This window comes from Sardina pilchardus, chromosome 15, assembly GCF_963854185.1.
Source record: "Sardina pilchardus chromosome 15, fSarPil1.1, whole genome shotgun sequence".
NCBI classification, from domain to species: Eukaryota; Metazoa; Chordata; class Actinopteri; order Clupeiformes; family Clupeidae; genus Sardina; species Sardina pilchardus.
The window spans coordinates 2,055,823-2,073,322 of record NC_085008.1 but is presented as its reverse complement, the minus strand read 5'-3'; the positions used below and the strand labels follow the sequence as shown (position 1 = coordinate 2,073,322).

At 46.9% G+C, this 17,500-nt stretch overlaps 1 protein-coding gene across 1 annotated transcript in view; it reads right to left on the bottom strand.

The window, feature by feature from the left end:
• The window catches only part of fcho1 (FCH and mu domain containing endocytic adaptor 1), a 58,114-nt gene that overhangs the window by 23,510 nt on the left and 17,104 nt on the right, over positions 1-17,500 (bottom strand). Inside the window, exons 3-13 of the mRNA XM_062555713.1 lie at positions 14,193-14,284; positions 13,576-13,650; positions 9,843-9,984; positions 8,878-9,030; positions 8,047-8,151; positions 6,796-6,894; positions 6,481-6,577; positions 5,626-5,746; positions 4,761-4,785; positions 2,959-3,019; positions 34-215 (exon numbers count right to left, since the gene is read on the bottom strand). Of these exons, the coding sequence (XP_062411697.1) occupies positions 34-215; positions 2,959-3,019; positions 4,761-4,785; positions 5,626-5,746; positions 6,481-6,577; positions 6,796-6,894; positions 8,047-8,151; positions 8,878-9,030; positions 9,843-9,984; positions 13,576-13,650; positions 14,193-14,284 (1,152 nt within the window). The remainder of the gene's footprint in view (positions 1-33; positions 216-2,958; positions 3,020-4,760; positions 4,786-5,625; positions 5,747-6,480; positions 6,578-6,795; positions 6,895-8,046; positions 8,152-8,877; positions 9,031-9,842; positions 9,985-13,575; positions 13,651-14,192; positions 14,285-17,500) is intronic.

Genomic DNA, 17,500 nt, shown 5'->3' with positions numbered 1-17,500 from the left:
GTGTGTGTGTGTGTGTGTGTGTGTGTAACGTACCCCAGTGTTGGGGGGCAGAGACAGCGCCCCCACCGTGGCCTTGAGCTCCAGTTCGTGGGCTGCTGTGTTGCCACGGCTACCGCTGGCCACCGGCCGGATCTGGATGTGGAACTTCTTGGGCTCGTCGTCGTCAAAGTCCGAGTCGCTGGAGTAGAAGTTGGTTTCCTTCTCATCAGCGCAGCGTTCAGGACTTAGAGTCAAGGACAACAGCACTAGCCAGCACCAGCAGGGCTACACGGTTACGCAGGAGCACTAGCCGAGACCAGCAGGGCTACACACCGAGGTTACGCAGGACTACACACTGAGGTTACGCAGGACTACACACTGAGGTTACACAGGAGCACTAGCCAAGGCCAGCAGGGCTACACACTGAGGTTACACAGGAGCACTAACCGAGACCAGCAGGACTACACACTGAGGTTACGCAGGGCTACACACTGAGGTTACACAGGAGCACTAGCCAAGATCAGCAGGGCTACACACTGAGGTTACACAGAAGCACTAGCCAAGACCAGCAGGGCTACACACTGAGGTTACACAGGAGCACTAGCCAAGACCAGCAGGGCTACACACTGAGGTTACACAGGATAAAAGCACTAGCCGAGACCAGCAGGGCTACACGCTGAGGTTACGCAGGGCTACACACTGAGGTTACACAGGAGCACTAGCCGAGACCAGCAGGGCTACACACTGAGGTTACACAAGAACACTAGCCGAGACCAGCAGGGCTACACGGTTACACAGGAGCACTAGCCGAGACCAGCAGGGCTACACACTGAGGTTACACAGGATAAAAGCACTAGCCGAGACCAGCAGGGCTACACGCTGAGGTTACGCAGGGCTACACACTGAGGTTACACAGGAGCACTAGCCGAGACCAGCAGGGCTACACACTGAGGTTACACAAGAACACTAGCCGAGACCAGCAGGGCTACACGGTTACACAGGAGCACTAGCCGAGACCAGCAGGGCTACACACTGAGGTTACACAAGAACACTAGCCGAGACCAGCAGGGCTACACGGTTACACAGGAGCACTAGCCGAGACCAGCAGGGCTACACACTGAGGTTACGCAGGGCTACACGCTGAGGTTACTCATACAGTGATCATATTGTATCCTGATCTTCCTGACATCTCTAATGCATTGCATCAATATATTTCCCTATCCTACCACCACCACCACCACCACCACCACCACCTCCAGCCCCATGCTAAACCAACCCAGAGATTAGGGTCTGGTGTTACATACTGTACTACACTGCATACAGTAGCTGCAAACTGCAAATCATCTTTTTTCCCCATCTTGTTCAATAAAAATACATGTAATGTCTAGCACTGTGTCTAGCAGTGCTGTTCCTACAGCCTCATATTTTTCTGTCACTGTGTGTGTATGTCCGCGTGCGTGTGTACAGGCAAGCATGGTCAGCAGAAGTGTTGTGCATGCTGGCGTAGCTATGGGCAAGTAATAGTTTATCGGAGTGGGCTATCTTTGACAAGCACCCCAAAAGTCTGCTGATTGGCCAGAAACTGAACAAAGGCAGGAAGCGGGAGGGCGTGCACCCCACCGTAAAGGCTCCGTTCTGCTCTCTCATCGCCACACACGCACACGCACACGCACACGCACACGCACACGCACACGCACACGCACACGCGCACACACACACACACACACACACACACACACACACACACACACACACACACACACACACACACACACACACACACACACACACACACACACACACACACACACACACACACACTGCTCTCTCATCGCTCCGCCACACACACACACACACACACACACACACACACACACACACACACACACACACACTGCTCTCTCATCGCTCTGCCACGCTCCTCACCGTCAGCCTCTCTTCCGCTCAGCTCCACTACAGTCCCCTCGGGAGTTCTTATGGAACTTTAAAAAACACGTTTTACGGTCTACAGAAAAACAACAACTTTCTTTTTCCCAAGTTCATCAAAATTGTGGATGAACCTGAGTTAAGGCCTACTGTAGTTTCAAATCCGGTTCTACATGCAATGCCCTCTGAGCTGAACATTTTGAAAATCCCTCATTTTAAACGAGGTTAAATCATTTGGCCAGGACGGCCAGGTCAACGTTTAAACGGTCTTGTGACGCGTCCAACTGTTCTTAACCTGGTCAACGCGTCTTGTGACCCTCAGATCACCAGAGTCCAGTTTCTCACACAACACCACTGTGTGAAAGGGCTCTCTGGTCCGGTTCTCCTAAAGGACTAACAGAGTAGAGGAGCAGAGGAGTAGAGGAGAGGAGGAAGAGAGGAGAGGAGCAGAGGAGGAGGAGAGGAGCAGAGGAGCAGAGGAGAAGAGGAGGAGGGGAGGAGGAGTAGAGGAGGAGAGGAGCAGAGGAGCAGAGGAGAGGAGCAGAGGAGGAGGAAAGGAGAGGAGGAGCAGAGGAGTAGAGGAGCAGAGGAGCAGAGTAGAGGAGAGGAGCAGAGGAGGAGCAGAGGAGGAGAGGAGAGGAGAGGAGGAGAGGAGCAGAGGAGAGGAGGAGAGGAGAGGAGGAGGAGAGGAGAGGAGGAGAGGAGCAAAGGGCCATTCACACCAAGAACTATAACGAGAACTATAACCATTATGATAAAAGTGTTCACACTGACCACCAATAAAGTCTCTCCTTGTGTTAATAAATGTGATGATGGCTAACATGTCATGGGTTCTTCTGATTGGTCGTTAGCTTTTTGTCGTTCTCAAAATCGCTATGAAAGTGATCCCCAATGATATCGTTCATCATGTCGTTATCGTTATAGTTTATGTGTGAATGTCGTCATTCCTATTAACGAAAGCGATATTTGTTTCTAGTTATCGTTTTAGTTATCGTTCTTGGTGTGAACGGCCGTTAACAGTAGAGGAGTAATGGAGTAACAGTTTAAGGATATCGTTCTGATTTCCGTCAGCTCTGATCACAAAGCCCTCGTCATCCACCTCCAGAGGAGAGTTCTGCTCCCACAGAGAGAGAGAGGGAGGGAGAGAGAGTGGGATAGAGAGAGAGTGAGAGAGAGCGAGAGAGCAAGAGAGAGATAGAGAGATAGAGAGATAGAGAGAGAAAGAAGGTAGGTGAGAGAAAAACGATAAGAAGAGAAAAGACATCAAGGTTAACGTCACACAGGGCAAGAGCATCTCAATATGTCACATAGGGTATATGCACATACAGTAGGGCATCTCATTTCATCACATAGGGTATATGCACATAGGACATCTCATTATGTCACATAGGGTATATGCACATACAGTAGGGCATCTCATTATGTCACATAGGGTATATGCACACAGGACAGCTCATTATGTCACATAGGGTATATGCATACAGGACAGCTCATTATGTCACATAGGGTATATGCACATAGGACATCTCATTATGTCACATGGGGTATATGCACATAGGACATTTCATCACATAGGCCATAGGGTATATGCACATAGGCCATTTCATCACATACAGAAGGTATATGCACATAGGACACTTCATCACATACAGAAGGGTATATGCACGTAGGACATTTCATCACATAGGTATATGCACATAGGCCATTTCATGTAATCCAAATAGATTCTGCAGAACTAGCGTCTCTGTTTCAACCTTGCAGCAGCTACTGGAGGAGCCGCTGGCCTGATGTAATCAGCCGCTCATCAACAGAGTAACCTTATCTGAAATCTCAGCACACGCTATTTTAGGCCTCTGTGGTAATAGCCTCGGTAATGCTCTGTGTGTGTGTGTGTGTGGTTTGTTTGTGTGTGTGTGTGTGTGTGTGTGCTTGCACGCAGTAGAGGTCCTTCTTCAGCCTCTTCGGTTCTTACATAAGTGTGTGTTTGTGTTTTAGCACAGAGTGCTCCCAGTGACATCCACCTGTTAAAAAAGCTATTCTGGCAGCCACATGCTAAACCCCACCACCTCCACCACCACCACCACCACCTCCACCACCCCCTCCACTTCCACCACCTCCACCACTACCTCCTCCAGTCCCATGCTAAACTCCACCACCTCCAGTCCCATGCTAAACTCCACCACCTCCAGTCCCATGCTAAACCAAAGATCCTTGATTACTCCACTTTAACCCTCTCTGGCTAAACCCCACCACCTCCACCTCATGTTTAACTCCTCCACCTCCTCCCCATGTTTAACTCCACCTGCCCCTCCAGCCTTAGAGCTGGGGGTAAAAATAACATGAGTAACCAGAAGCCATGAGACGCGTCATTGTCACTCGTGCATAAACAAACAACACACTCGTGTGTACACACACACACACACACACACACACACACACACACACACACACACACACACACACACACACACACACACACACACACACACACACACACACACACACACACACACACACACACACACACACACACACACACACACACACACACACACACACACACAGGATGCCAGGAATCAGCTCTTGAAGGAGCCAAGTCTCATGTTCCTAGAAATAAGCTGTCCATTGTGCACTCCAACTCTGTCCACTTATCAGTAGGAACATTTGTGCTGCTCTGTGTGTGTGTGTGTGTGTCTGGGTATGAAAGTGAAAGGCAGAAAAAAGTGTGTGTTGGGGGGGGGGGGGGCATTCAAGTCCTCACAAGTGTGTGTGTGTGTGTGTGTGTGTGTGTGTGTGTGTGTGTGTGTGTGTGTGTGTGTGTTTGTGTGTGTGTCTGCGTGCATTCAGGTACTCACTGGAGCTTCAGTGACGGCAGAATCCCTGTGAAAGACAAACACAAGATGAATTCCATTTTCAGTCTTTTCTCAGTCTTCTCATTACCACCCCCCCCCCCCCACACACACACACACAGTTTTCCTTATGTCCTTTCATTAACGCACACACAGACATCACACTAGCCATACACCTCCAACTGGCCTAATCCTCTCCCTCATCAACATTCATGATATTCACAAAACAACACACTCTTGTCCCCGCCGCCTAATTAACACACATGATCTCTACACACACACACACACACACACACACACTCTTGTTTCGACCCCCTCATTAACACACATCTCCATACACACAATAGGCCACTCTGAAACACATGGTATGGTAATTAACCCTGTCCACTCGCTCACAGATGATATCATTATCAGCCCTGTGTGTGTGTGTGTGTCTGTGTGTGTGTCTGTGTCTGTGAGTGCACTGCCCGCTCTTAGACCAGCCTGTGTTCTCTACTGAGGCGTGTGTGTCGTGTTGAGTCCGAGCTTATTGTCTCTCTAATTAACAAACACGGTGGAATAATTAAAAGCATGTTCATGTACAAGCACCCCTCTTTTGCTCTGGCCTGAGCCCCTCTGTGTGAGAGCCATCTGTAGGCAGGGCCGTCTACAAGCACCCCTCTTTCCGTTTGGGCGCACACACAGATTGGATTGCAACAGGGCCGTCTACAAGCACCCCTCTTTCAGTTTGGGCGCACACACAGATTTGAGGGCAACAGGGCCGTAGGGAGCGCTAGGCTGAGTTGGGCTGATAAATGGCACCGTGTGCTTTAGGAAGTGATGTCATGATGGGCCAGAGCGCCTCGGTCACATGACGAGGTGTCGCTCTTACGTGGAGTCGGGCTCCTTGTCTCTCTTGCCGAGCCCCGGGATGCGGAATGCCTTCCCTCGACTCTTCTTCCCGATGTCAGCCGTCACCGACGACGACAGGTACTCCTCAAAACACACTGGAGCTGGAACACAGGGAGACAGAACGTGTAAACACACACACACACACACACACACAGCTATACAAAACACTGACCCTTACACTTGCACAAAACGGACATCAATCATCAGATTACACAATCAGGATTTCTGGTCTTGCAACACAGTAGGAAATTGAATCGGTCAAATCTGATATTCAGTTTTGTCCCTAGACAGTAATGTTGTTTGGATAGTCATGTTGTTTTTGTTGTTTTAAAGGTAATGGTCGTTTGGATAGTCATGTTGTTTTGACAGTAATGTCATTTGGATAGTTATGTTGTTTCAACGGTAATGTCATTCAGATAGTCATGTTGTTTTGATGGTAATGTCATTTGGATAGTTATGTTGTTTGAATAGTCATGTTGTTTTGAGGGTAATGTCATTTGGATAGTCATGTTGTTTTGATGGTAATGTCATTTGGATAGTCATGCTGTTTGGATAGTTAAGTTGTTTGGATAGTCATGTTGTTTGGATAGTTAAGTTGTTTGGATTGTCATGTTGTTTGGATAGTTAAGTTGTTTGGATAGTCATGTCGATTGGATAGTCATGTTGTTTGGATAGTCATGTTGTTTGGATAGTTAAGTTTTTTGGATAGTCATGTTGTTTTGATAGTCATGTTGTTTGGATAGTTAAGTTGTTTGGATAGTCATGTCGATTGGATAGTCATGTTGTTTGGAGGTGCCCATCGGACGGTGTAGCGAGCAGGCGGAGAGGTGCCCACCTGGCCTCTCCTTCCCGGTGCCCTTCTGGTCCGTAAACTTCTGGATGAGGTTCTCAATGCCAATGTTCTCCAGGTTCTGCTTAAACTCCTCATGGACCTAAACACACACACAAACACACACACAATGGCGAGAGAGAAAAAACTCATCCACCAGAGGAGGAACATTTGACTTGTCTCTTGTAGGACACGTGTCCTAGCTGTGAGTGTGTGTTCTCTCTGGACTAAACACCTGTCCCAGCTGTGAGTGTGTGTTCTCTCTGGACTAAACACCTGTACCAGCTGTGAGTGTGTGTCCTCTGAGGACCAGACACGTACCTGTCCGACCTGCACGTGTGTGTCCTCTATCGAATGGGAATAGCCCTTAATCAGCTGCTTCATCTGCTTCAGGTACGCCTCCTCGATGTCCTGAAACTTCTACACACACACACACACACATACACACACCAGCAAGATTGCATTACATAAATAAATCAGAACATTATCACACCACTATTAACACTGGCTTTCACACTGCAGTATTAACACTGGCTTTCACACATCAACACTGGCCTTCACACTGTAGTATTAACACTGGCCTTCACACTGCAGTATTAACACTGGCCTTCACACATTAATATTAACACCGGCCTTCACACTGCAGTATTAACACTGGCCTTCACACTGCAGTATTAACACCGGCCTTCACACTGCAGTATTAACATTGGCCTTCACACATCAACACCGGCCTTCACACTGCAGTATTAACACTGGCTTTCACACATCAACACTGGCCTTCACACTGTAGTATTAACACTGGCCTTCACACTGCAGTATTAACACTGGCCTTCACACTGCAGTATTAACACTGGCCTTCACACTGCAGTATTAACACTGGCCTTCACACTGCAGTATTAACACTGGCCTTCACACTGCAGTATTAACACTGACATCAGGACACAAGTGAGAGGTGGCTTTTGCTAAAAGCATTTTGGGTGTGAAATATGAAGATGCTGAAAGATGTTTTTCAGGCAGAACTGGAGACCTTGAAACATGAGTCAGCCTCAAGCCTTCCACTATTAAAAACTCATCAGCTACTGTACGCCTCTGCTCTAACACTGAGCAACTCCAGCAACTTTCTTTTCTCTGCCACACACAGCGTTTGGGAGAGCCTAGATGGCACACACACACACACACACACACACACACACACACACACACACACACACACACACACACACACACACACACACACACACACACACACACACACACACACACACACACACACACACACACACACACACACACACACACACACACACACACACACACACAGAGAGAATACCTGCAGTGATGCAGTCTGCTGCACACCCCCACAGTACGTCAAACATGCTCACAGAACTCATAATTATTGTGTCACAGTCTATTCAGCGTTTCCTAGGAGACTGTCTCCGGGGAGCCCGCGGTGTTGGGGGGGCGGGTGAATGAGTGTTCCGTTTCCTCGTCTCAGACGCCACCTGGGTGCAGTGCACACATGAGCGATGGAGCAGTGCATGCTGGGATAGCGCCGGCTCCTGAGGGACTGACCTGCGCTGAGTCACTCATCTTCTGCTCAAAGTCGCCGCCCACACGGTTGAACTTCTCAATCGCACCGGCAAACCCCTCCGCTGCCTTCTTGGACTTCTGCTCCGCCTGCTCACAGAATAGCAGGAGAGAGCAGACAGAGAGAGAGAGAACAAGAGACAGAGAGAGAGAGTGGAGAGATGGTGAGAGAAAGGAGGGAGACAGAGACAGAGAGGAGAGGAAAGTGGAGAGAGAGAGAGTTAAACTCACTGAAGTTTACCATGGAGACTTTCACCATCAGCCTCACTAAAAGGAAATCAATATGACCGTGTAGTGCTTGGGTCCTCCTTCACTACCCCCAACCATTTACTTAGAACCTCCCCTTTAGAACCTCCCCTTTAGAACCCTTTACTTAGACCCTCCTCTTTAGACCCCAACCCTTTAGACCCTCCCCTTTAGATCCTCTCCTTTAGAACCATTTACTTAGATCCTCCCCTTTAGACCATCTACAGGCGCTCAGATTATAAACAGATGATCTACTGACACTGTTAACTAACATTTATATTTAAGATTGAGGTTAAAGTGTTAGCTATTTTTGCATTCAGATGTTTTTCCAAACTGCATTATTCATGAAGAATCAAAACTAGACAACACCTTTTACATAATACACCACACACACACACACACACACACACACACACACACACACACACACTTCTGCAAATACACAAAACTCAGCACACAGAAAGACATTGTTAAACAGACACCAAGACACAGACACACACACACACACACACACACACACACACACACACACAGAGACACACACACACACACACACACACACACACACACCTTCTCCAGCTCTTTCTGCGGCGCGCTCTCCTTGCGTAGCCGGTCCATCTCCAGGTAGCGCGCGTGATGGGCCTCTCTGGCCTTCTGCAGCTGACCACTCTGCACCTGCAGCGCCTGGACCGCCTCTAACGTGCCCACCACCTCCTCTTTAGTCTGGACACACACACACACACACACACATTAACACAAGTAACCACACAGACACACACACACACATCAACACAAACAACCACACACACACACACATTAACACATGTAACCACACAGACACACACCGTACATAAACACAGGTAACCACACACACACACACACACACACACAAATATATATTAACACAAGTAACCACACACAGAGACACACACACAATTGGCTTGTGTTCTAGGATACACATTTTATGAAGCAAGCACAGTGAATAAAGTACACACCCACTTTAGGAGTGACAGAGACCAGACTAAACTAGACAGACAGAAGAGGAAAGAGTGTGAGAGCTATCTTCTCTCGATCTAGAACACAGACAGAAGAGGAAAGAGTGTGAGAGCTATCTTCTCTCGATCTAGAACACAGACAGAAGATGGCTGCAATCTAGAACACAGTTACACAGACAGAAGATGGTTGTAATCTAGAACACAGACAGAAAATGGCTGTAATCTAGAACACAGACAGAAGATGGCTGTAATCTAGAACACAGACGGAAGATGGCTGTAATCTAGAACACAGACAGAAGATGGCGGAAGATGGCTGTAATCTAGAACACAGACGGAAGATGGCTGTAATCTAGAACACAGACACAGAGACTATCTGGAGTCCATCTAGAGCACAAACGTGACCATCTACACCCAGACGGGGGCTGTCTGCAGCGTGGGGAGTTTGGGACGTGTGTGTGTGTGTGTGTGTGTGTGTGTGTGTGTGTGTGTGTGTGTGTGTGTGTGTGTGTGTGTGTGTGTGTGTGTGTGTATGGCGGGTACCTTGCGGTGGATTTTGACTTGCTCGTCTCCGTACTTGTTGATGTCCCGGATGAGGTCGTTCATCTTCCTCATAAGCTCCAGGTGGCACAGAGCCAACTTATCAGACGACACACGAAATACATCCCACAGAGGGGCAAACGTACTGCAGAGAGAGAGGGAGAGAGAGAGGGGGGGGGAGAGGGGGGAGAGAGGGAGAGGGAGAGGGAGGAGAGAGGGAGAGGGAGAGAGAGAGAGGGGGGGGGAGAGAGGGAGAGGGAGAGAGAGAGGGAGAGAGAGAGGGAGAGGGGGAGGAGAGAGGGAGAGGGAGAGGGAGAGGGAGAGGGGAAAAGGTCATTATTTAGATTGAAATATTGAGATGGTGTGATATAGAGATTAGGATATGAATAGAGGGGGAGGTGAGGGTCGAGACACAGAGAGGGGAAAAGGAAGAGAGCAGAGCAGAAGACTGAAGCACAATGATGAGGTGAGGTGGACATGAACACCACAGCAGCACACTCGCCCAGCCTGAGGAGGACTGAGGAGGAGCACTAGACTGCTCACTAGAGCACTAGACACTAGACCTTCACCTCCTCACTAGAGCACTAGACACTAGACCTTCACCTCCTCACTAGACCTTCACCTCCTCATTAGACCTACACCTCCTCACTAGAGCACTAGACCTTCACCTCCTCACTAGAGCACTAGATCTTCACCTCCTCAGTAGAGCACCAGACCTTCACCTCCTCACTAGAGCACTAGACCTTCACCTGCTCACTAGACCTTCACCTCCTCACTAGAGGGAGAGGAAGGTTGTCTCTCAGCTGTTTAATATTCAAGGACCTGCCCCAGACTGGAGGGAAATTAAAGGAGCACAGCAACTTTATGGGACTTTAGCTTCTCCACCGTATTCCCCCGAGGTAGTCAAGTCAACACATAGTCAAGTATCTCAGTGCGTGACGTTACTCTGTCTGACGCACCCCCCGCTAGCCTAGCTAAGCACAGGTACCTCCAACTGCCCGGAGAACTGAGCCTGCACCTCCCGATCGCATGAGATGAGAAGGGCAACTCTGGGGAATACACTGAATAAGCTGAAGTCCCAAAAGGTCAGCGTATCCCTTTAAGGTACGACAGGGTAAAAAGTCAGCGTATCCCTTTAAGGTACAATAGGGTAAAAAGTCAGTGAAATAAAGGTCATGATGATGATGATGATGATGATGATGAATGTCAGTATGTTTTTATGCTAATTGGCTGCAAGAGCGATTTACAAGATCAAGACCACTCACCCCCCTCCTTACAGATGAAACCCACAGTTACATAGAGATACACACGCCCTCCTCACAGATGAAACCCACCAATACAAAGGGCAGTGTTTGTGTTTACTCGTGGGTTTCTAGACGGTTATGAAACACATCATCTTATACACAGCTGCAGTTTCATTTCAGATGTGTGTGGTTTAAATTGCACCTGCATCAGTTCCCCCGACACCCACACAAACTTAAACGCACACACACACACTCAAGCGCACACACTCACACACACACACACACACACACCCTGCAGTCCTGCTCCTCCTGTGCACAGTACCACCACTCATTAAGGTTTGATGAGGGCGACATAATGAGGGAGGCTGACGACCGTGGGTCTAATGATTACACTAACCCACCAGCTGCTGAGCTCACCGGCTTCTCTTACACACACACACACACACACACACACACACACACACACACACACACACACACACACACGCACGCACGCACGCACACACACTTACTCTGACAGCCTAATGCAAATGTATGAACTTTCAAGTCAGTCAATGTTTCAATCCTCCCCAGCAGGGGCTTAAACGGGCTCTGTTATACTTTTCTGTTTTTCATTTTCACATAGTGTGTTAGAGAGCTGGATTTTAGAAACACACTACTAATTTTGCCGACTCTGGAATACAATCCTCTCTGCTCTGTACAGAAATATACAGTATGAGAAATACGGTTTTGGAATGCAGAACACATCTAAAGTAAATCTATCCCAACAGACTCTAAAATAAAATGATGAACAGTGTAAACATTTGACACGTTAGCAGATCTAACAATGTCAATGTAAGAAGTTAGAAAAAAAAAAAAAAGCGTTAAAGGGATAGTTCGGGTTTTAAGACACAAAGTTATATGGGTTCCCTGTCAGCAACGTTGTGCATCAGCACTGACTTACCCCCCGACAGCGTCCTGTGAGCCGAGATCCAGCCGGTTTTAGATCGTTTTTGATGCTGAAGAAAGTAGTCCGGCAAGTTTCTGGGGTCACGAAAGTAAAGTGTTTTTCTTCTCAAAACCATATGCGTTCAACAGAGTGATATATTTGCACCACAAAAACATTGTCCAGCTGTCAGTAGCGCGCAGTGATAGGAATCGCGAAAAATAAGTAAGTGATAACGAGGTTTGAATTTTTCCTGGACAACGTTTTTGTGGTGCAAATATATCACTCTTTTGAACGCATATGGTTTTGAGAAGAAAAACACTTTACTTTCGTGACCCCAGAAACTTGCCGGACTACTTTCTTCAGCATCAAAAACCGGCTGGATCTCGGCTCACAGGACGCTGTTGCGGGGTAAGTCAGTGCTGATGCACAACGTTGCTGACAGGGAATCCATATAACTTCGTGTCTTAAAACCCGAACTATCCCTTTAAGACATCTTAAATTTAGGAATACGATACGATATGAATATGAATATGAATTTGGGATTACGCATTACGATATGAGTGCAGTTCTCCAACATCTCCGACAGAGAACTTTCTAGAAAGAGACGCTGGAGAATAATGACACAGCAGAGCAGGACCTCCCACTCAGTGGCGGAACAGGTGGACTGGGCAGCACTGTGAGGTGATATGAGCTCACACACACACACACACACACACACACACACACACACGCACACACACACACACGCACACACACACACACGCTGCAGCAGCAACAGGAAGAGAAGGAGCGCGACCGGGGAAGAGTGCGGACCGCACGCCAACACACACACACACACACACACACACACACCCGCTGCAGCAGCAACAGGAAGAGAAGGAGCGCGACCGGGGAAGAGTGCGGACCGCAGCACATGCCCTCTGACCACACCACACGCCAACACACACACAAACTTTCTCCGGATGTCTTTACCATCCTGTCAGCTTCCTGTCTGAAGTCCTGCTCAAGGTGTCACCATGCCACACACACACACACACACACACACACACACACACACACACACACACACACACACACACACACACACACACACACACACACACACACACACACACACACACACACACACACACACACACACACACACACACACACACACACACACACACACACACACACACACACACACACACACGGGAACTTTATCAGGATGCATAGTATCCTGGATCCATGAAATAACTAGCCTTTAAAAATAAAAATCTGCCTGCATCTATGACTTATTACCCCTGTATTTCAAGGAAGAACAATTATTTATTTATGATACATTATTCCTTCACAAAGAAAATTGGTGTCCTTAAAAGGTTGGATTTTTCCTAGTTTTTCTTTTATGATGCATTGAGATCAATTTCCAAGAGACGATTATTTATACCTATTTTTAGTCAACTGAAAACTTGGCCAACTACCCCCAACGCAACCCAAGAGTGTGTGTGTGAGTGTGTGTGTGTGTGTGTGTGTGTGTGTGTGTGTGTGTGTGTGTGTGTGTGTGTGTTAGCATACTACTTACCCCAGGGGACTTCCATTGCTGGCCATCTTAGCCAGCTTGCTCATGGACTTCGAGTAAGTCTCCTCGATGGCAGCCCTGTCATGACACACACACACACACACACACACACACACACACATACAAACAATGAAAGCCAAAAACTGCCATCAGAATATTCCTCTTACTGTATTAGGCATGTTCCTATGCTCATGTACTGTACGTGTGCACGTGTGTGTGTGTGTGTGTGTGTGTGTGGAGGCATGCTGATGTCCCTTAAGTAATGTGAACATTAATAAAAAAATAGAACCACAAACATATTTGTGTGGCATGTTTAAAGCTGAAATATTATTTAGAGAGAGACACCCACAGACATATCTGTGTGACATGAAGGTGTGTGTGTGTGTGTGTGTGTGTGTCTCAGGCATGCTCATGTCTGTTCTGAAGTGATGGCATGTTTAAAGATGAAATATTATTTAAGGAGACAGACAGAAGTTTGGACCGGGTCTCCCAAACCTCCCACACAAACATACGGAGATTTAAAAGTCATCCACAAAAATAGCGAAAGCTCTCCATCACTCCGTCACCATCTGTCTCGCTCCCTCCCACACACACACACACACACACACACACCAGCTTACCTCTCCCGTACAAACTCTGCCAGCTCCTTGGTGGCAATTTGGCCATGTTTCATGTTGTGGTAGAGCACATCGAAGCCTGCATTCTTCTCCCCCTGGAGAAGAGAAGACACACACACACACACACACACACACACACAGAAAGAGGACAAGGCTTAATCACTTTGACCACAGCATACCACAAGGTCCAACATGCAACAGCATTCAACAAGCAAGAACATTTTAATTACAGTAATAAAGATGAGGAGAGCCTCAGTACACACACTCACACACACACGCACACACACGCACACACGCACACACACACACACACAACACCTCCTTCTCCAAATGTGGCAACTTCCAATAATGGAAGAGATTGAACAGTATGCTGTTTTGCTTTCACTTAAGTAAATCCCACAATCCTGAGTCCTCTGGTGACAAGCCTATGTGGATGTGTTATTGTCGCTAATAGGCATGTTTATTAGATGTGCCAGTCTAGTGGAGATGGAAGTCCACTGGAAGTCTGGAACACCCAAGCCCCCATCGCGTCTGCTGTGATGGATAATGTCGTGCATTGTCCAACATGCAACAGCATTCAACAAGCAAGAACATTTTAATTACAGTAATAAAGAGGAGGAGAGCCTCAACATGTACGCACACACACACACACACACGCGCACGCACGCTTCAGAAACGTTTCTTCAAAGTGACATGTCGAAGTGAAAAACAAAAGATAGACAAAGTTGACCCTTTCTTTCCCAAAAGGCTGCTTGTACGCTTCAATGTCTAAGAGGGGGTCCAGGAGAGGAGAGGGTTCATAGTTTCTGTGTTAAAAGCTGTTGTTAAGAGACACAGTGCTGATCTAGAGGTGTAGTTAAGAGTTGTTAAGAGACACAGTGCTGATCTAGAGGTGTAGTTAAGAGTTGTTAAGAGACACAGTGCTGATCTAGAGGTGTAGTTAAGAGTTGTTAAGAGACACAGTGCTGATCTAGAGGTGTAGTTAAGAGACACAGTGCTGATCTAGAGGTGTAGTTAAGAGTTGTTAAGAGACACAGTGCTGATCTAGAGGTGTAGTTAAGAGTTGTTAAGAGACACAGTGCTGATCTAGAGGTGTTGTTAAGAGTTGTTAAGAGACACAGTGCTGATCTAGAGGTGTAGTTAAGAGTTGTTAAGAGACACAGTGCTGATCTAGAGGTGTAGTTTGTTAAGAGACACAGTGCTGATCTAGAGGTGTAGTTAAGAGTTGTTAAGAGACACAGTGCTGATCTAGAGGTGTAGTTAAGAGCTGTTAAGAGACACAGTGCTGATCTAGAGGTGTAGTTTGTTAAGAGACACAGTGCTGATCTAGAGGTGTAGTTTGATAAGAGACACAGTGCTGATCTAGAGGTGTAGTTAAGAGACACAGTGCTGATCTAGAGGTGTAGTTAAGAGACACAGTGCTGATCTTGAGGTGTAGTTAAGAGTTGTTAAGAGACACAGTGCTGATCTAGAGGTGTAGTTAAGAGTTGTTAAGAGACACAGTGCTGATCTAGAGGTGTAGTTAAGAGTTGTGAAGAGACACAGTGCTGATCTAGAGGTGTAGTTAAGAGTTGTTAAGAGACACAGTGCTGATCTAGAGGTGTAGTTAAGAGTTGTGAAGAGACACAGTGCTGATCTAGAGGTGTTGTTAAGAGTTGTGAAGAGACACAGTGCTGATCTAGAGGTGTAGTTAAGAGTTGTTAAGAGACACAGTGCTGATCTAGAGGTGTAGTTAAGAGACACAGTGCTGATCTAGAGGTGTAGTTAAGAGTTGTTAAGAGACACAGTGCTGATCTAGAGGTGTAGTTAAGAGACACAGTGCTGATCTAGAGGTGTAGTTAAGAGACACAGTGCTGATCTAGAGGTGTAGTTAAGAGTTGTTAAGACACAGTGCTGAGCTTGAGGTGTAGTTTGATAAGAGACACAGTGCTGATCTAGAGGTGTAGTTAAGAGACACAGTGCTGATCTAGAGGTGTAGTTAAGAGACACAGTGCTGATCTTGAGGTGTAGTTAAGAGTTGTTAAGAGACACAGTGCTGATCTAGAGGTGTAGTTAAGAGTTGTTAAGAGACACAGTGCTGATCTAGAGGTGTAGTTAAGAGTTGTGAAGAGACACAGTGCTGATCTAGAGGTGTAGTTAAGAGTTGTTAAGAGACACAGTGCTGATCTAGAGGTGTAGTTAAGAGTTGTGAAGAGACACAGTGCTGATCTAGAGGTGTTGTTAAGAGTTGTGAAGAGACACAGTGCTGATCTAGAGGTGTAGTTAAGAGTTGTTAAGAGACACAGTGCTGATCTAGAGGTGTAGTTAAGAGACACAGTGCTGATCTAGAGGTGTAGTTAAGAGTTGTTAAGAGACACAGTGCTGATCTAGAGGTGTAGTTAAGAGACACAGTGCTGATCTAGAGGTGTAGTTAAGAGACACAGTGCTGATCTAGAGGTGTAGTTAAGAGTTGTTAAGACACAGTGCTGAGCTTGAGGTGTAGTTAAGAGTTGTTAAGAGACACAGTGCTGAGCTTGAGGTGTAGTTAAGAGTTGTTAAGAGACACAGTGCTGATCTAGAGGTGTAGTTAAGAGTTGTTAAGAGACACAGTGCTGATCTAGAGGTGTAGTTAAGAGACACAGTGCTGATCTAGAGGTGTAGTTAAGAGACACAGTGCTGATCTAGAGGTGTAGTTAAGAGTTGTTAAGAGACACAGTGCTGATCTAGAGGTGTAGTTAAGAGTTGTTAAGAGACACAGTGCTGATCTAGAGGTGTAGTTAAGAGTTGTTAAGAGACACAGTGCTGATCTAGAGGTGTAGTTAAGAGACACAGTGCTGATCTAGAGGTGTAGTTAAGAGACACAGTGCTGATCTAGAGGTGTAGTTAAGAGACACAGTGCTGATCTAGAGGTGTAGTTAAGAGACACAGTGCTGATCTAGAGGTGTAGTTAAGAGACACAGTGCTGATCTAGAGGTGTAGTTAAGAGTTGTTAAGAGACACAGTGCTGATCTAGAGGTGTAGTTAAGAGACACAGTGCTGATCTAGAGGTGTAGTTAAGAGTTGTTAAGAGACACAGTGCTGATCTAGAGGTGTAGTTAAGAGTTGTTAAGAGACACAGTGCTGATCTAGAGGTGTAGTTAAGAGTTTTTAAGAGACACAGTGCTGATCTAGAGGTGTAGTTAAGAGACACAGTGCTGATCTAGAGGTGTAGTTAAGAGTTGTTAAGAGACACAGTGCTGATCTAGAGGTGTAGTTAAGAGACACAGTGCTGATCTAGAGGTGTAGTTAAGAGTTGTTAAGAGACACAGTGCTGATCTAGAGGTGTAGTTAAG